General features: G+C 33.6%; 1 protein-coding gene across 1 annotated transcript in view; it reads right to left on the bottom strand.

Annotated features, from left to right (window-relative positions):
• BMT2 (base methyltransferase of 25S rRNA 2 homolog) overlaps positions 1 to 15,442 on the bottom strand; it is a 62,597-nt gene that overhangs the window by 25,033 nt on the left and 22,122 nt on the right. Inside the window, exon 3 of the mRNA XM_044678165.1 lies at positions 9,485 to 9,655. Within this exon, the coding sequence (XP_044534100.1) occupies positions 9,485 to 9,655 (171 nt within the window). The remainder of the gene's footprint in view (positions 1 to 9,484; positions 9,656 to 15,442) is intronic.

The raw sequence follows: 15,442 nt of genomic DNA, 5'->3' as shown, positions 1-15,442 counted from the left end.
AACCAAAAATGGTGAGCTGGTACTTTCATATAGATTGCAAGATAATTTGGGGCTGCCAAAGAATTTTAATTCAACTAAAATTAATCCAAAGCAGATGAATAGAACTCTATAGTATAATCTATAATTGACCACTCTGAGAACTGTTGTGAGGAAGATTAATAAATTATTATTTAGGAGGCTTAGCAAGCAGGGCTGAAGGATTCTAAATGGAACGGGGAAGCAGGAAATGTTGCTTCTCTCTCTGAGAGGGACTCCATGTTGGCTGGGGACAAGTTGTAACTGATCCCCTGGGAGACCTCAGAGGAAGTGGAGTTTATACCCTAATATCCTGGGATCCAGAAGGAAGACAGTCATATGCTTGTGGGAAGTTCTGGTTGAGACTATAAAACCCAACCTGAGTTGCTGGTTAACTTGGGCTGGTTTAGCTCCCTGACTTACCCACCTGAAGGAGTACAGACTGTGGACCTGGAAGAGCTGCAACATCGCTGGAGTGTGACAGGACTCAGCAGTGAGGATCCCACTTCATTTCTGTTATTCTTTGTGCCCCGTCTTGCTAAGCCTCCTAAATAATAATTTATTAATCTTCCTCACAACAGCACCTAATTTAAATGCTATGTTCTATTATGTTCTAGACACATAGTAGGCATTAAAGCAGTGGTTCCCAAACTTTTTTGGCCTACTGTCCCATTTCCAGGAAAAATATTACTTAGGCCCCTGGAGATTAATTTTTTTTAATTTTAATAGCAATTAATAGGAAAGATAAATGCACCTGTGGCCATCACTGCTCTCCTGGATCACTGCAACACCCACCAGGGGGTGGTAGCGCCCACTTTGGGAATCACTGCATTAAAGGAATATTTCCTATATCAACTATGCCATATTGACAATTCCTAAACATTTCTTACTATAGTCATGTTAATAAGTAGCAGACTTAACTACTTTATAAGGAAAATAAATACAAAAATGAAGTTGCAGTTTCTCATTTTTCTCCTCAATTTGCAATACAAATTATTCAAGAAGTAATTAAAAAGCATAATACTATCATAAAGTTGATTCATCTGAACTCAATGGCTCCATTTAGAGAGTTTTGTTGAACAGGATCACTGAATTTATTTTAAGTAAGTTTAAGTACTACAAAAAAGTTTTAGTTAAAAATAAGCTGAAATTCTAATAACCTTAATTTTTAGCCAGGTAAGCAAAATAGCAAGCAAAAGAATGTATATTTACAAAATTTACAGAAAATACATTCTGCTTTAGACTAAAAAAAATTTCTTTTGATTGTGCTTAATTAAAAAGCTTTTGCATAAACAAAATTAATGTAACTTTGAGGGCAGAGAGGAAAAAAAGCTCATCTCCATTAAGAACATGATTTCTAAGATATATAGGCAACTAACAGAAATACATGAACTAAGTCATTTCCCATTAACTATTTAAAGGACAAAAACTAATTCAAAGAACTGCAAATTATTAAAAACTGTAATAGATTTCCAGTCAAGAAGGCCAGGACCATATTTTGCAGGATTCAAAAAACCCTAAAATTTCCACCAGACAGAATAATAATCACAAAATCCAATAAACCGCTATATTTGATGACTTCTCCCACCCCAGAATTACATGAGGTCAAAGAGAAGACCAAAGGCGATAAGGAAAGAGGGCCATCTAAAGCCAGTACTACTGCAGGCCAATAATGTTTCAGCAATGGCAGAGAACGGAGTTTGCATGAGAAAACCACAAGTCCCAGAGACTGGGACTACCTATCTTGCATTCAAAACCAGGACAGCTCAAATGTCAAGGGGCCCCAAGGTCTCTATCATATTGATCTAAAATTTCACAGAAGGCCCCGAAGATCTAAAATTATAAACCTCAAAAGATTTAAAAGAATGATCTACAGGAGTTGAGAAAGTTTACCCAGGTGACCCAGGGCAAAACTAAGGATGGCTGACTACTATACTCAAAAATTCAACAAAGAGATAACCCTGCACTTGGCATAAATTCCTAGCTCAGTTTACCTATTGCTGAGTAAACCAAAGATCCTGACCAACCAATATAAAAATTGTTGTAGATAAGGAGATTCTCCCTAAAGTAACTTTATAACAGATATGCAAGAAGAGACTCAAACAAAATGGATTTTTCAGAAGGACTAGATGAGTAACTAGAAGAAACAAAGCAAAAAATTTTTAAAAATCTTTGGAGAAAAGAATCAGAAATAATAGCTTAGAAGACAAAGTAGTAGACCTGCCCAAGTAACAGACTCTCTCAAAAGTAGGAAAAAAAATAAAATCAAAATCAATCACCCATGAGATAGCAAAAATTGTTATAAAAAACAAGTGACCAGTAAAACAAACAAAAAAAGAATCATTAGACTCCCTAAACAACATGAATAAAAATTAAAGCTATATTTCAAGGAATTGTAAACAAAAGCTACCCAGATCTATCAGAATCAAAGAACAAAATATAGAATCTACGGATCAACTCCTTGAAAGGAACCTGAAAAGGAAAAGTCCCAGGAATGTCAAAGCCAAAATCTAGAGGTTTTATGTCAAAAGAAAATACATGTATCAAAAGAAAAACTGTTTAAGAACTAAGGAACCACAATTAGGCTCACGCTAAAACTTGAAAGCTTCTACAAGGGGAAAAATGGTTCACTTAAGGTATAGGAGACTTTTAAGTATTTCTAAAGAAAAGATTAGGTAGGGCTGAGTAGTTTTTAAAAGAAAGAAGCTGTATGATGATATAATGGTAACATTCTTATAGAGGGGAAAAATCCTTTCGGAACTTTAATTTCTTCAAAGGGTATTGACGGAGTTAAATTTTTAATAAGGCAGAGATTCCAAGGGTTGAATGGTTATTTTCTGAGGTTGTGAACTGCACAAAGAGAAGGAAAAGTAAAAGGAACACACTGTGTTGAAAATAATTTTTTCTCATAATATAAAGAGTATGCAAAAACATAAGGGAAAGGATAAAGAGAAGTGAACTTCAGAAGAACTACACTCATCAAAAATAAACTGATCATCTGAGAAGGAGTAAATACATACACATACACTCACCCACCTGAGTAAGGAAAATAAACAGAGATTGTGAATGAGGCAAGGAAGTAAGAGAGAGGAGACAAAGGATAGATAATACCAGAGAGGAAACATCCTCAAGTAAAACAAATTTTCTTATCCTGAAAGAAGGCTTAAAAAGAGAGGAAATAAGAACTAAAGAACTAGTTCTAAAAGAACCAGAACCCCAAGCTGGAAAATAGATGAACAAACTATGATTGTATAAATATAAAGGAATATTATTGCACCATAAGAAATGATTTCAAAGAACCCTACAAAAGATGAACCAACACAAAAGTGAATCGAGCAGAACCAGGACAAAAACTTAAAGACCACAATTTTGTAAAGAAAAACAACTTTGAACTTAAGAACTCTGATCAAAGAAATGATCAACTAAGCTTTCAGAGAACCAATGACGGAGTATATGTCCCCTGCCTCTTAATTGAGAGGTAATGATCCCAAAGTGGAAGATACATAATTTTGGACACAAGATAATGTGCGAATATGTTTTGTGTGACTAGACATATCAGCTATAAAGGGCTAACTGGGCTTTGTAAGGGGTAGAGAAATTCTTGTTAACCGAAAAAGATAAAATCAATTAAAAAAAAAAAGAAAGACATGCATTTTTGGACACAGCTATTGGGTGGATTAATTTTGCCTAAATATGCTTATTTGTTATAAGGAAGTTTTAAAAAAATTGGTTTTCCTGGTCTTTTAGTTAGGAAGGTAGAATAGGTAGAAGTCATAATAATAGAAATGAGGTTGGGGGTGGTGAGAGCCTTTAACTTTTTTTAAAAAGCACAGAAATGGGGCAGCTGGGTAGCTCAGTGGATTGAGAGTCAGGCCTAGAGACTGGAGGTCCTAGGTTCAAATCTGGCCTCAGACACTTCCCAGCTGTGTGACCCTGAGCAAGTCACTTGACCACCATTGTCCATCCTTACTGCTCTTCCACCAAGGAGCCAATATACAGAAGTTAAGGGCTTAAAAAAAAAAAAAAAAAAGCACAGAAAAAAAATTTGAGAAAAACAGGAGAATTTTATAAATAACATGTAATTTACATACTATAAAAAAGGAAGTAGTATAAAATAAAAAACACAAGGTTTCATATGCATTCATTTTGTGTTATGCTGCATATATGAAAAAGCTTGTATTGTTTATATTCAGAATTCTAAAACAAAAAGTAATGTTGCTTAAAAGAATGAATGACCTAAATAGCTAATAAAAACTATTATACTGCCAAAGTTTATCTTCAGAATTAATACTATCAAGCTATCAAGAGTTTGCTTTAAAAAAAAAAAACACAAATTTTATTGGAGGAAAAAATGAAACAAAAAAAGTAGGAATAAAAAGAGAATAGCATTTGGGGCCTCAAATTATGTTACAAAGATGTGTTATATTGAATCTCTGGGAGCTTGAAGTTCACTCAGTGATTGACAGGTGGATCAGTTAGATGTCAGAATGTTCCCAGAGAGGCATGCGGATACAGGAGAGGGCAGTTGGTAGCCCTGGCAGAGGTTCTGGGGTCTTGACCTGTCCCTGAGGCTGGAGATCAGGGGATCCTGGTCTTTGGGGAAATTGAGACTTGGAAACTCAACCCTGCAAGCTCCTCCTGTGTTTCCTGTACCTGTATCATCAACCTGTATCAGACCACCATCTCTGTTTCTCCTGCCCCTACATATTAGGAAGTTCATCATTTTAGTCATCTAGTCTTCCCAGGGCCTGGAAGGGATCCGAGAAGTGGGCAGGAGAAGAAGAAGAGGGTGGATAAAGGGTGGATATCTCAACTGATTAGGCTTAAGATCTACTGAAGAAGAAGCTGAAGATTTCACAGCAGTTTGCCTGCTCTGGTGTAGCCCTGGCAGGCTGTACCAGAGAGAAGCTATCATCTTGATTCCTTCATTTGCTTGCAGTTAGAGATTCATTAGTATCAATTTAAAGTAGGGTCTCCCATTACCTCTATCCCACACCATTATCCTTCTGTGACAAATATATTCAAAGTTTTAAAGTACCTTCCTGAATTGGTTTCCAAAGCTTATTTGGGAAGGGAGTCACGCAGTCAGATTATCAACGTTCCCTCAGCTGAAGAGCCCAATAATTAATATCAATTAACCCCAGGTGGGTCCTGAAGGGATAACATACCTTGACCTAAAGGATCCTGCCTGGGCAACTGTTATATAGGAGAGAGGTGTCATCCTAACCTCTTCTCTCTGTACTCCATCTACATCTACATCTATTAGATAGGAGTGCCTCTTTAATATAACTGATGTGATTATCCAAAATATTTTATGCTTGTTAAAAAATAGGAAAATAGATAAAGAGAACAGACTAGATAAGGGAATTAATAATAATAGAACTCAATAACCCATTATTTACTAAACCAGAAAACATAAATTACCTAGGAAAGAGCTCCCTACTTGATAATTGCTGGGATAACTGTTAAGTGTCTGGGAAGAATTTAGCTACTTATGAGTTAGATTTATCTCATGGAAGAAACTATGCTGATGAAAAGGAAAAATAGGAATGATACCAAAAAGCAAACATGGATACACAGTAATCTGACTGATCTATTAATATTGTTATAAAAGACACAGAGGTTGGAAACAAAGGAAAGAAACAAGAAAATAAAAACATGGAACTGCTTTGAAGAAAAAAATATTCCTGGGGCAATAAACAGAGGAATGAGTTAAAAGACAGGGAAAACTTAGGACAAAAGGGTTTTTAAGAAAAAAGAGAAGGCTAAAATAATGAATATGCCATAAGATGAGGGTAGATAAGATGATAAAACAAAACAGAAAAGTAAAAGTATTCAAGTCTTACTTTACTTTTCTTGGCAAAAGAGAATGATCCTTAAAAGGGAAAAGGCAGAAAACAGACTTGGCTAATAACTAGTTGATAATGAACCCTAAGACACAGGTTCATTATTTTAAAACTAAAAGAGGCCCTAAGAATCCCATCTAATCCAACTTACTCATTTTAGGGATCGGCAAACTGAGGTCCTGAAAGTAATTTGCCTCTGATCACACAGGGAGGAAAATTATATCCAAATTCAAATCCAGATCCTTGGACTCTAAATCTAAAGATCTTTTCCATATCCAGAGACAGCAAAACATGTTAGGGGCATAACAAAATAGCATTTAGCTCTTAATGAATTTAAGTCACCAGGCCCACATGAATTTATAATTCAAGGTGCACAGAAGAATTGGCAATGTGACTGCTTGAATTTCCCTTGACAAGCCACAGTATGTGCACTGGGTTCAGAACAGGGTATCACATTTTAGAAAATTGATCAATAAGCACTTATTAAGTGACTACTATACGCCAAACACTAGAAATACAAATACAAACCAGCAACACAGATGGAGTGGCATGTTTGAGGAAGCACAAGTAGCTTAACTATGGATTGTTTGAAGGGAAGTATATCCATGAATAGTGTATGTGACCTGCAGAAAGATTCAACATGAAGACTGAAAAGTAGTCAGACAAACAAGAGAATGAAGAGAAATAAGTATCAAAAAAATTAGGAATGCAGATCGTGGAAGACATAGTGATCAATAGTGGCTTAGGCTGCACTGAGATCAAGAAGAAAAAGGACTGTTAAGACAAAGAGCTGCTAAAGAAGAGTAATCAAGAAGGTCAATCATGAGATAATACCACATCAGAATTAGATGAAAGAACTGGAGACATTTTAACCTAGATGATAATGTTATTCAAGGGCTTGAAGGAAATACTAAGGAAAATTAATCAGATGTATTCTGGCTGGCCACAGAAGGCAGAACAAAGAACAATGGGGGTAGAGATTGTAAAGAGGCAAATTTATACCACAGCTTCATCCAAGTTGGGCTAGGGAGTCACTAAAGTCTCTTCCTATTTAGATTCTTTGAAATTCTTCCTGATCATAACTGGGTAACTTTAACCTTTCTCTAAGCATTCTAAGACATTATTTTATGCCTCTGTTATAGCACTTACCACATCTGGTCTTGTATCAAAGTTATCTCTACCTATATCTCATCTCCTTTACTGAAAAGTAAGCTCCATAAAAAAATACCGGATGTACCTCACGTGACAGTGATTAATCAATATTTGAATAGAAAGAACAGCTAAAAAAATCTCACAAACACACAAGAAGCTAATCCTCAGTTTCTAATCTGATTTTGCTCTATCCTTTAGTCTACAGTGCTAAAAATAATTTAAAAGGACTTTAGATACTGCAGAGGCTAGAGAAATTAAGGAATTTTTAAAATGCCTATTATATAGACACTGCAGTGCTTGGTACCACAGAGTAGACAAAAAAGCATGGCATATTTTCCTTATCCTGGAGGAACTACCTGTGGAAATCAAGATAGATACATATATAAAAAGATATAAAGCAAGGATATAAATATAAAATACGTGGTCAATATGCAAAATATCAGAGGAAAATTAGAGAATCATACATTTAGAGTTATAAGAGTACTTAGACCATCTAGTCTCAAAAGACTCATTTTATAAATAAGGAGACACTGAGAGCGGAAGTTGCCTTATAAAGGGTACCACCGAAACAGGCAGGATTTATAAATCAGGTCCATGTTAATAAATCTAGCACTCTATCCATTATGTCATTCTGCCTTTTTAAATAAATTAGATATTAATTAAATTATTCAAATTAAATTCTAAAAGAGTTCAGAAGTTAGAGGTAATTGTGAATTAGGATATTAAAGAGAGATGGTCATATTGTGATAGACAGGTCTTGAAGGATGACTATGACTCCTTCAAGAGAAGTATGGGGGAGTGAGAACAACCATTCTAGATTAGAGAAATGACATGAACAAAAGCAAGGAGGTAAAAATACTATAGACACATGTGGCAAATATATGAGTAGACTACATTCATCAGTTAGAACAAAGAGTTATGTGGAGGGGAAGAGCAGGAATAAAGGGTTAAGTGGCAGAATAGGGATTGATTATGAATTTAAGTAGAGATCTGATTCTATATTTAGTAGGAAGCTATTGAAGCTTTTTAGGAAGGGACTAAAATGGCCAAAATACTGTTTTTGGAAGTCTTTTATAAGACTTATCTGGCAATTGTGGTAGAATGAAGAAGGGTGAAAATGAAAAAGAAACTAAATAAGACTAATAAAACTTCTAGATTATTTGAGATTATGAAGACTTATGCTAGGGTGCTAACTATAAGAGATATGAAGATAACAGTATTTGGAAAATAGATGTATCCTTTATGTAGATTAGGATTTTGAGATATAATTTTGTCTTTAAGCTTGACTTGGCTATGTTGAATATTTTAAATTGTAGCTAGTTACATAAAATACATTTAAAAAATCCAGTCGCTAAAAATCTAGATATTTTAAGAATCACTGATGACCAAAAATATAAGATGGGAAAATGCTTCTGAACTGCCTGATTTTTAACCTAGTTTATTTAATCCTCTTAATATGATTTCTTTAACTGGCATCTAGAAAACAGTAAACTAAATTTAATCATAATCAGCTTTCCTTATATTCTTTCTTAGCATTTAGGTTGTATAATCTGGAAGATCATATACTTCATTTATAATTTTAAATCTAAAAATACTTCTCATTTTTTACAAAGTGAATTTCTGTATGATCCAGAATGGATAGATAAAAAGTAACACTTGTGGTAAATGTTACTCATTTTCATGTATATGAGAAGTGCCACTATGATTCATGGAATATGTATATACAAAGATTTTGAATGTGATATTAATACACATTCCACATGATGCCTTATACTGATAAATATTTCTATTTCATTAGATATGGACAGAATGAATACTCCTAATACCTTATGCAGTTAGGGCACTATTTCCTATTTCTCAGACTGCTATATAGGATTATATACAGTTTTTCTTAAAAAGGAGACAAGCAAATGCTAAAGACATTAACAATTATATGAAACTATCTCTGAAGTGTAGTCAAAAAGATTGAGAAAGTCAAGGAGCCCCTGGAGGTAAGTGAGCTGTCCTGGAGTTAGATGACTTGGGTTTAAATCTAGGCTTAAGTCATTATTATCCATGTGTTTCTGAATAAGTTCCTTAATTTTTCTGGACCTTGTTTTACTCAACTAAAAATGAGAGTTGGATTAGATGATACTTACAATTCCTTTGGGTTCTAAATCTGTGATTCTATGAATAATACTGAATATTAAAACCTTGTTACTCAGCCTTTGGCTTAATATAAATTACCAATACATGAGAATTTACTAGACCAAAAGAAATAAAAATACTTATTATATTCAGGTTAAAGTGGGTTGATAAGATTTGGCTAGTTTTAATTTTACACTGTGAAAATGAAATTTAAAAATCTGTTCAGCAAAGCATTGAGTATACAACTTCATAATTATTAGCAATTAAAATTTGATTGGCTTATATTTGTTTATATTATCGTATTATAATATGATTTAATAAAAGTAAAAAATTAGAAAACTTACTCAGTTATATATTCTGGGTTTGTAAAGCTGAAGTTAGTTAAATGATCTTCAAACTTGGATGAATCATTAACACTTAAGGCTGGTGCAGTTTTAGCAGCAAGCACAGCTCTTTTTTCATCTTTTTCAAGGGCTTTCCTCTTTCCACCATTTTGGAAATATTCTCTGCAAACACTAAAGGCAAAATAAAGTTATATAGAGTAGTATATATATACAAGAAAAAGATAATTATGGTAAAAGTATAAAATTAATTAATTTAAGATTAAAGGATAGGGAGCAGCTGGGTAGCTCAGTGGATTGAGTCAGGCCTAGAGACTGGAGGTCCTAGGTTCAAATTCGACCTCAGACAATTCCCAGCTGTGTGACCCTGGGCAAATCACTTGACCCCCATTGCCCACCCTTACTCTTCCACCTATGAGCCAATACCCAGAAGTTAAGGATTTCCAAAAAAATAAAAAAAATAAAAAGATTAAAGGATAGTTGGCTATTATAATTAAACTAAAAGTTTATTGAACATAATCTAAAAAAGTTCAAATTGGCTGTAGAATATTCAAGAAAAAATAAAGGGTGCCAACATAAAATAGTGATGAAAAAATTAAAAGCCTTTATTATTTGGTACACGAAAGTTTGTTTTTTTTTTAAAGATACCAGTTTTTTATGATGGCATTTATCAGGCATTATTATTACTGAACTTTCTTAAACAGAAACTAAATTCCTTGTGGTAAGATATGTATGGATTACATCATTCATTATCTACAAAATCATAATAGTTTACTATCCTATTATGTGTCAAAGCATAATTTAAGAAATATGAATTTCAATGAAAATATATCAAAAGAGTACCTTCGGCATACCAAAAAGGAAAACTATAATCAAAATGTAATACCAATCTACCAATTATAACCAATTATGATTTAATTAATTTAACTGGATACTACTATGTAAGGTAGCATAAAATGTTTTGGGAAAGACACAGAAAAATAGTTGAATTTAGAGATTTCCATAATAAACATATTTCAATATAGCCATTCATCAATCTGATTTTTTAGCACATTGAAAATATGCCCAGTTAGTGATTTCATAAAATATATTAATGACTCAGAGCATGAATAACTACAAAAGAATGTTGTTTTGATGAGTAGTCCTTGGAGGATGGGTCCAAAATAAAAGGTAATAAATGACACTATAAGGCATAAACCAGAATTTAGTTACTGTTTTGGCCAAAGGTCTTTACAAAATTCAGCATGACGTCATGAACACATATTACGGATATGTAAGTACACACTAAAATATTAAAATGATAGTCCTTTTTATTAATAATCAGTTATAAGTACATACATATGGAAGCAAAATATAATTCATAGTATAAATTGTAAATATCAGACCCTCACGTATTAAGTAAATGGGAGTGGGGCAATTCACCATGGCTCAAAAGTATCACATGGAGTAGCAATAAGTGGATTCCAAATTGTTTTGATCTTTGCTGTGTAAGGATAAAAAAAGGAGAGAAAGTACAAATTGGCCAATGTACTTTACATTAGGAATCCAGATAATTAATATGAAATTCATCTAAAATTATGCAACATATTATTATTAAGAGGATAGTTTGTGAGAATATACAAAGGAAAGCAGAGATCACTAAAAGAAGCATGATTGGTCAAGATAGATCAACCATATTTCCTCTTTTTATATAATAACTAAAACTAGCAAACCAAGGGAATGCTATAATTAGATGTTGAAGATCAAGATTTCAGTAAAACATTTGACAGTATCTCATGCTATTCTGGGATATAAAATAGAACATAAGCCAGATTAATGGCTTCCAGAGTAGAGGCCAAAGTCCTACCCCCAAGGGAATATCGAATACATCCCCACCCAACTTAGCCAATCATGGAGCTTGATTCCAACATAACCACACCTACTTTTTTATACCTTAATGCTCACATCAAATTCTACCAGCCTATCAATAAATCCTTATCTACCTCCTCTTTCTGTGCAAAGTACCTACTTTACCCCTTCTATAGTGGACTAAGTTTGGTGGCAACTATCACTGTCTTTCATTCTGCCAGAATGAGGCTAATAGGATATCTTCCAAACCTCCCTGTTACTGTAAACATTATCACAACAATTACTAGTCACCCAGGTTCTCATAACTTCATTATCAACACTGATGAGACAATTTCTCTCACTTCACACCCATATCCTCCTACCACCAAATCTTGTGGCACTACATCCTCATCTCTCATATTTGTTCCTTTCTTTCTCCTCAAAGCCATCATCATAGTTCAAAATTTTATCATCTCTCATCTAGACTACTACAGTTGCCTTATAATTGGTCTCTATATCAACTCTCTCCCCTCTCTAAACCATCCTCTGTTTTCAATTTCCTAAAGACCATGTCATTCCCCATGTAAAAATCTTGGGTGGCTCTTCATATTCTCTAAAATCTCATCTTTTAATATCTATGTTTGTATTACAATGCACTTCAAGTTCAGGAGCAGCTAGGTTGAGAAAGAGCCAGGCCAGCCTGGAGATGGGAGGTTTGGGGTTCAAATATGGCCTCAAGACACTTCTTAATTATATGACCCTGGGCAACTCATTTAACTCCCAACTGCCTAGCCCTTACCACTCTTTTGCCTCAGAACTAATACTTAGTATTGATTCTAAGACAGAAAGTAAGAGTTAAAAAAAAAAAAGTTGTCAATAAAGTATTTAAGTGCTTACTCTGTACAGGTCTGGCATGATATTAATCACTGAGAATACACAGATTTATTGGCCCAAAGATTAATGAAGACATAATTGGCCTAGGCATTTTTCTTAATATGGAGATAATAAGGAAGAACAAATCAGTCAGAATAAGGGGACACAGGGGCAGAGTGAACTTTGAGGGTGAGAATATGCAGGGGCAGAATGAAAAGGCCGAGATGGCATTATTGGAAGAGGTCAATTATTAATACAACAATACATGTATATAATTTTAAATAAGTAATTATACATATTTTGATATGGATTAAAAATCTTTTTATTGATAAAGAGGAAGCTGGGTATTGCAGTAGATCTTACTAGACCTGGAGACAGGAACATCTGAGCTCAAATCTGGCCTCTGACACTTTACTGGCTGTGTGATCCTGGGCAAGTCAATTAATGTTAATGTATGCCACACTTTGCTCATATGTAAAAATGGAACTAATACTAGCACTTAACTCCAAGGGTTATGAGAATCAAAAGAGATAATAATTATAAAGTGTTTAGCAAAGTACCTGGGATTTATTATAAGTGTTATATATTTTTGTTTTTTAAAAAGGAGTATTCAAAAAGTTTGAAGACCGCTGAGCTGGATGAAAGTGAAGCTCTCAAATAAATTTGGAAATGACTGAAACACAGCATATACAAAAACCATTAATAGGCTTATTTAAATTTGGAAGGTCTCTCATAAGACTGCCCCTCAAGGACACCCTTGTTCTTTTCAACATTTTTATGAATAGCTTAAATGAAGTCATATAGTATCATGCAAAATCTGCAGATGACATGAAGAAGGGAGGAATAGTTAACTAACTAGATGATAGAGTTGCCATCTAGAAAGATCTTAATGGAAAATAAAGATGGTCTAAATTAAATGATATTAAATTAAGTAGATATAAATGTTAATTTCTATACTTGAATTTCAAAAATAAAAAATCTTAAAAAGGGTTTTATCCAAAGAGCTCACAGATAAGTCGGAAATCAATTTACTTTGGGGTAAAAGTTACTCCCAACTTGTACTGCAACTTCCTTGCTTGTATCATTCCTAGCTAGGGAAGTGAAAGTATAGAAGATTAACTCACCTTCCTCATTTCTGCAACTGACAAAAGCCTCAAAGTAAAGCAAACAAATAAAAGAATAACTTCCAAACAATCAGAGATATAAAGGGATATCTTTCAATTTTTGGATTCTGTGAACTAAGAATCCAAACCTAAACTATGCCAATTTCTTTCATAATCAACTCAACTTTTCCTGGTATCTTTAGTATAAGAACCTTTGTTCTATTCAATTTGAGTTTGACTTACACTCTGAGTTTATACAATATAATTTTTAAGATTTTAAGGAAAAGAACAGATTGACTTCAATGACAATGACAGTACCAAAACAGAGTTCAACAGGGATTTGATGTTACTTTCCAAAATTGTTTTTGGAACCTAGATTCATCCACATCCTAATCTGTAAAAGAAACATCAGAGAACTTAGGAAGCTAGGTAACTAATTAGGAGTGAGCCAAACTATCTCTGTCAAATATACAATATAGCATAGTAATAACCAACATAATAGTAAAAAAAGCCAATCCAGGGGCAGCTAGGTGGCTCAGTGGATGACAGGAGGCCCTGGGTTCAAATCTGGCTTCAGACATTTTCTAGCTGTGTGACTCTTGGCAAGGCACTTAACCCCCATTGCCTAGCCCTTACTGCTGTTCTGCCTTAGAACCAATACACAGTACTGATTCTAAGATGGAAGGTAAGGGTTTAAAAAAAAAAAAAAGCTAATCCAATCTGGTGGAAGTCTCTAAAATATCTTTTGAATTGGCAGACATTAATAAAGAACAAATCGCTTTAACTACAACTCTCAGTTACCAAGTCCTCCATTGAACTGATAGTTTTATATCCATAACTTACATAAAGTATGTTAAACCTCTCGTTAAAATGGAATTTTATTCTAAATTTTAGGTCTGCCAATAAAAGGATTTACTACCAAGAATCTTATTTTCTAATTTCAAGTATAATTATAAAAAGTAGATTGCAAATGATCATCATTGTATGTATGATGATAATTCTCTAAACTAAGTCTTTTTAGGAAATCTTTTTATAATGTTCACACTCCAAACTTCAGAAGAACGAGCAGGAGATTGTAGTTTGTAGAGAGATATTTAACTTTTAAATGGCTATTGTAAAATAATTCCTTTTTCCCAAGGTAAATCTATATACTGCATCTCACAAAAATATATATTGCCTTATTATTGCAAGGTAGTCACTAAATTAGTTAATTATTAGCATACTGGAAACATAATTGTATCTACTGAGATCATAAAAACAAAACAAAACAAAAAAAGCCCATAGGTACATTTAAGTCCTATCTCTGCCAACTACTGACTTTCCTCTGAAATTGTTCTACCAGTCTATTAATATATTTCACTACAATCTAACACTATTTTCAGCAAACTGACCAAAAAATCCAAAGGAAAAATTGCTGCTTGCACAAAACATTTACATATAACTTCTGACAAACTACATTGCTTCAAAAAAGAAGACTTTAGTATGAGGCATGTACAAGTTTAAGTTCAAATATTCATATGAATACTATACATGACCTAAGAGCCAAAAATGATCTTCTTAATTCCTGATAGTTCTGAGTTGCTGACTGGACCACACTACCATCTTCTTGTTATATGACTCAGCATATCAAGTGCATTTCCTTTTATGATGATTTCTGTTTTAAAAACTTATTTATATTTTTAAAAACAACAACTAGGACTGTTTTCTCCCCAAAATAAATACAGCTACATTTTCTTCTCTAGACTGCATAAAGAATTTGTGCAAACTATCAAAATTTGCTAAAAATAGTCAATCAAAGCACAAACCAAAATGTAATCAAAAGACTATACCTGAATAGTAGCTAATTATTACAGTCTTATCAAATAAATTAAACTTTGGTTTCTAAAATTCCTTTTCAGTTACCCAATATACACAACTGTACATAGATTTTAAACATTCAAGTTTAGATACCAAAGTTTAAATTTCAATGCAACTGAGGTTTAAAAAAACAAACAAATCTAGAACAGAATATGGTAAACAAAAGGAATGTCTCATAATGTATGAACAAAATTTCCTAAAAGAAAAGTACCACCAGAAATCTAATCTAAAATATATTTAAATAACTATGAGAATGATGTGACAAAAAGAACACTGGATCAAAAAACAAGCTTCATAACCC

Source organism: Gracilinanus agilis, chromosome 5, assembly GCF_016433145.1.
Source record: "Gracilinanus agilis isolate LMUSP501 chromosome 5, AgileGrace, whole genome shotgun sequence".
In the NCBI taxonomy this organism is placed as follows: Eukaryota; Metazoa; Chordata; class Mammalia; order Didelphimorphia; family Didelphidae; genus Gracilinanus; species Gracilinanus agilis.
The sequence above is the reverse complement of the archived record's forward strand: the minus strand, read 5'-3'. Positions and strand labels throughout refer to the sequence as shown.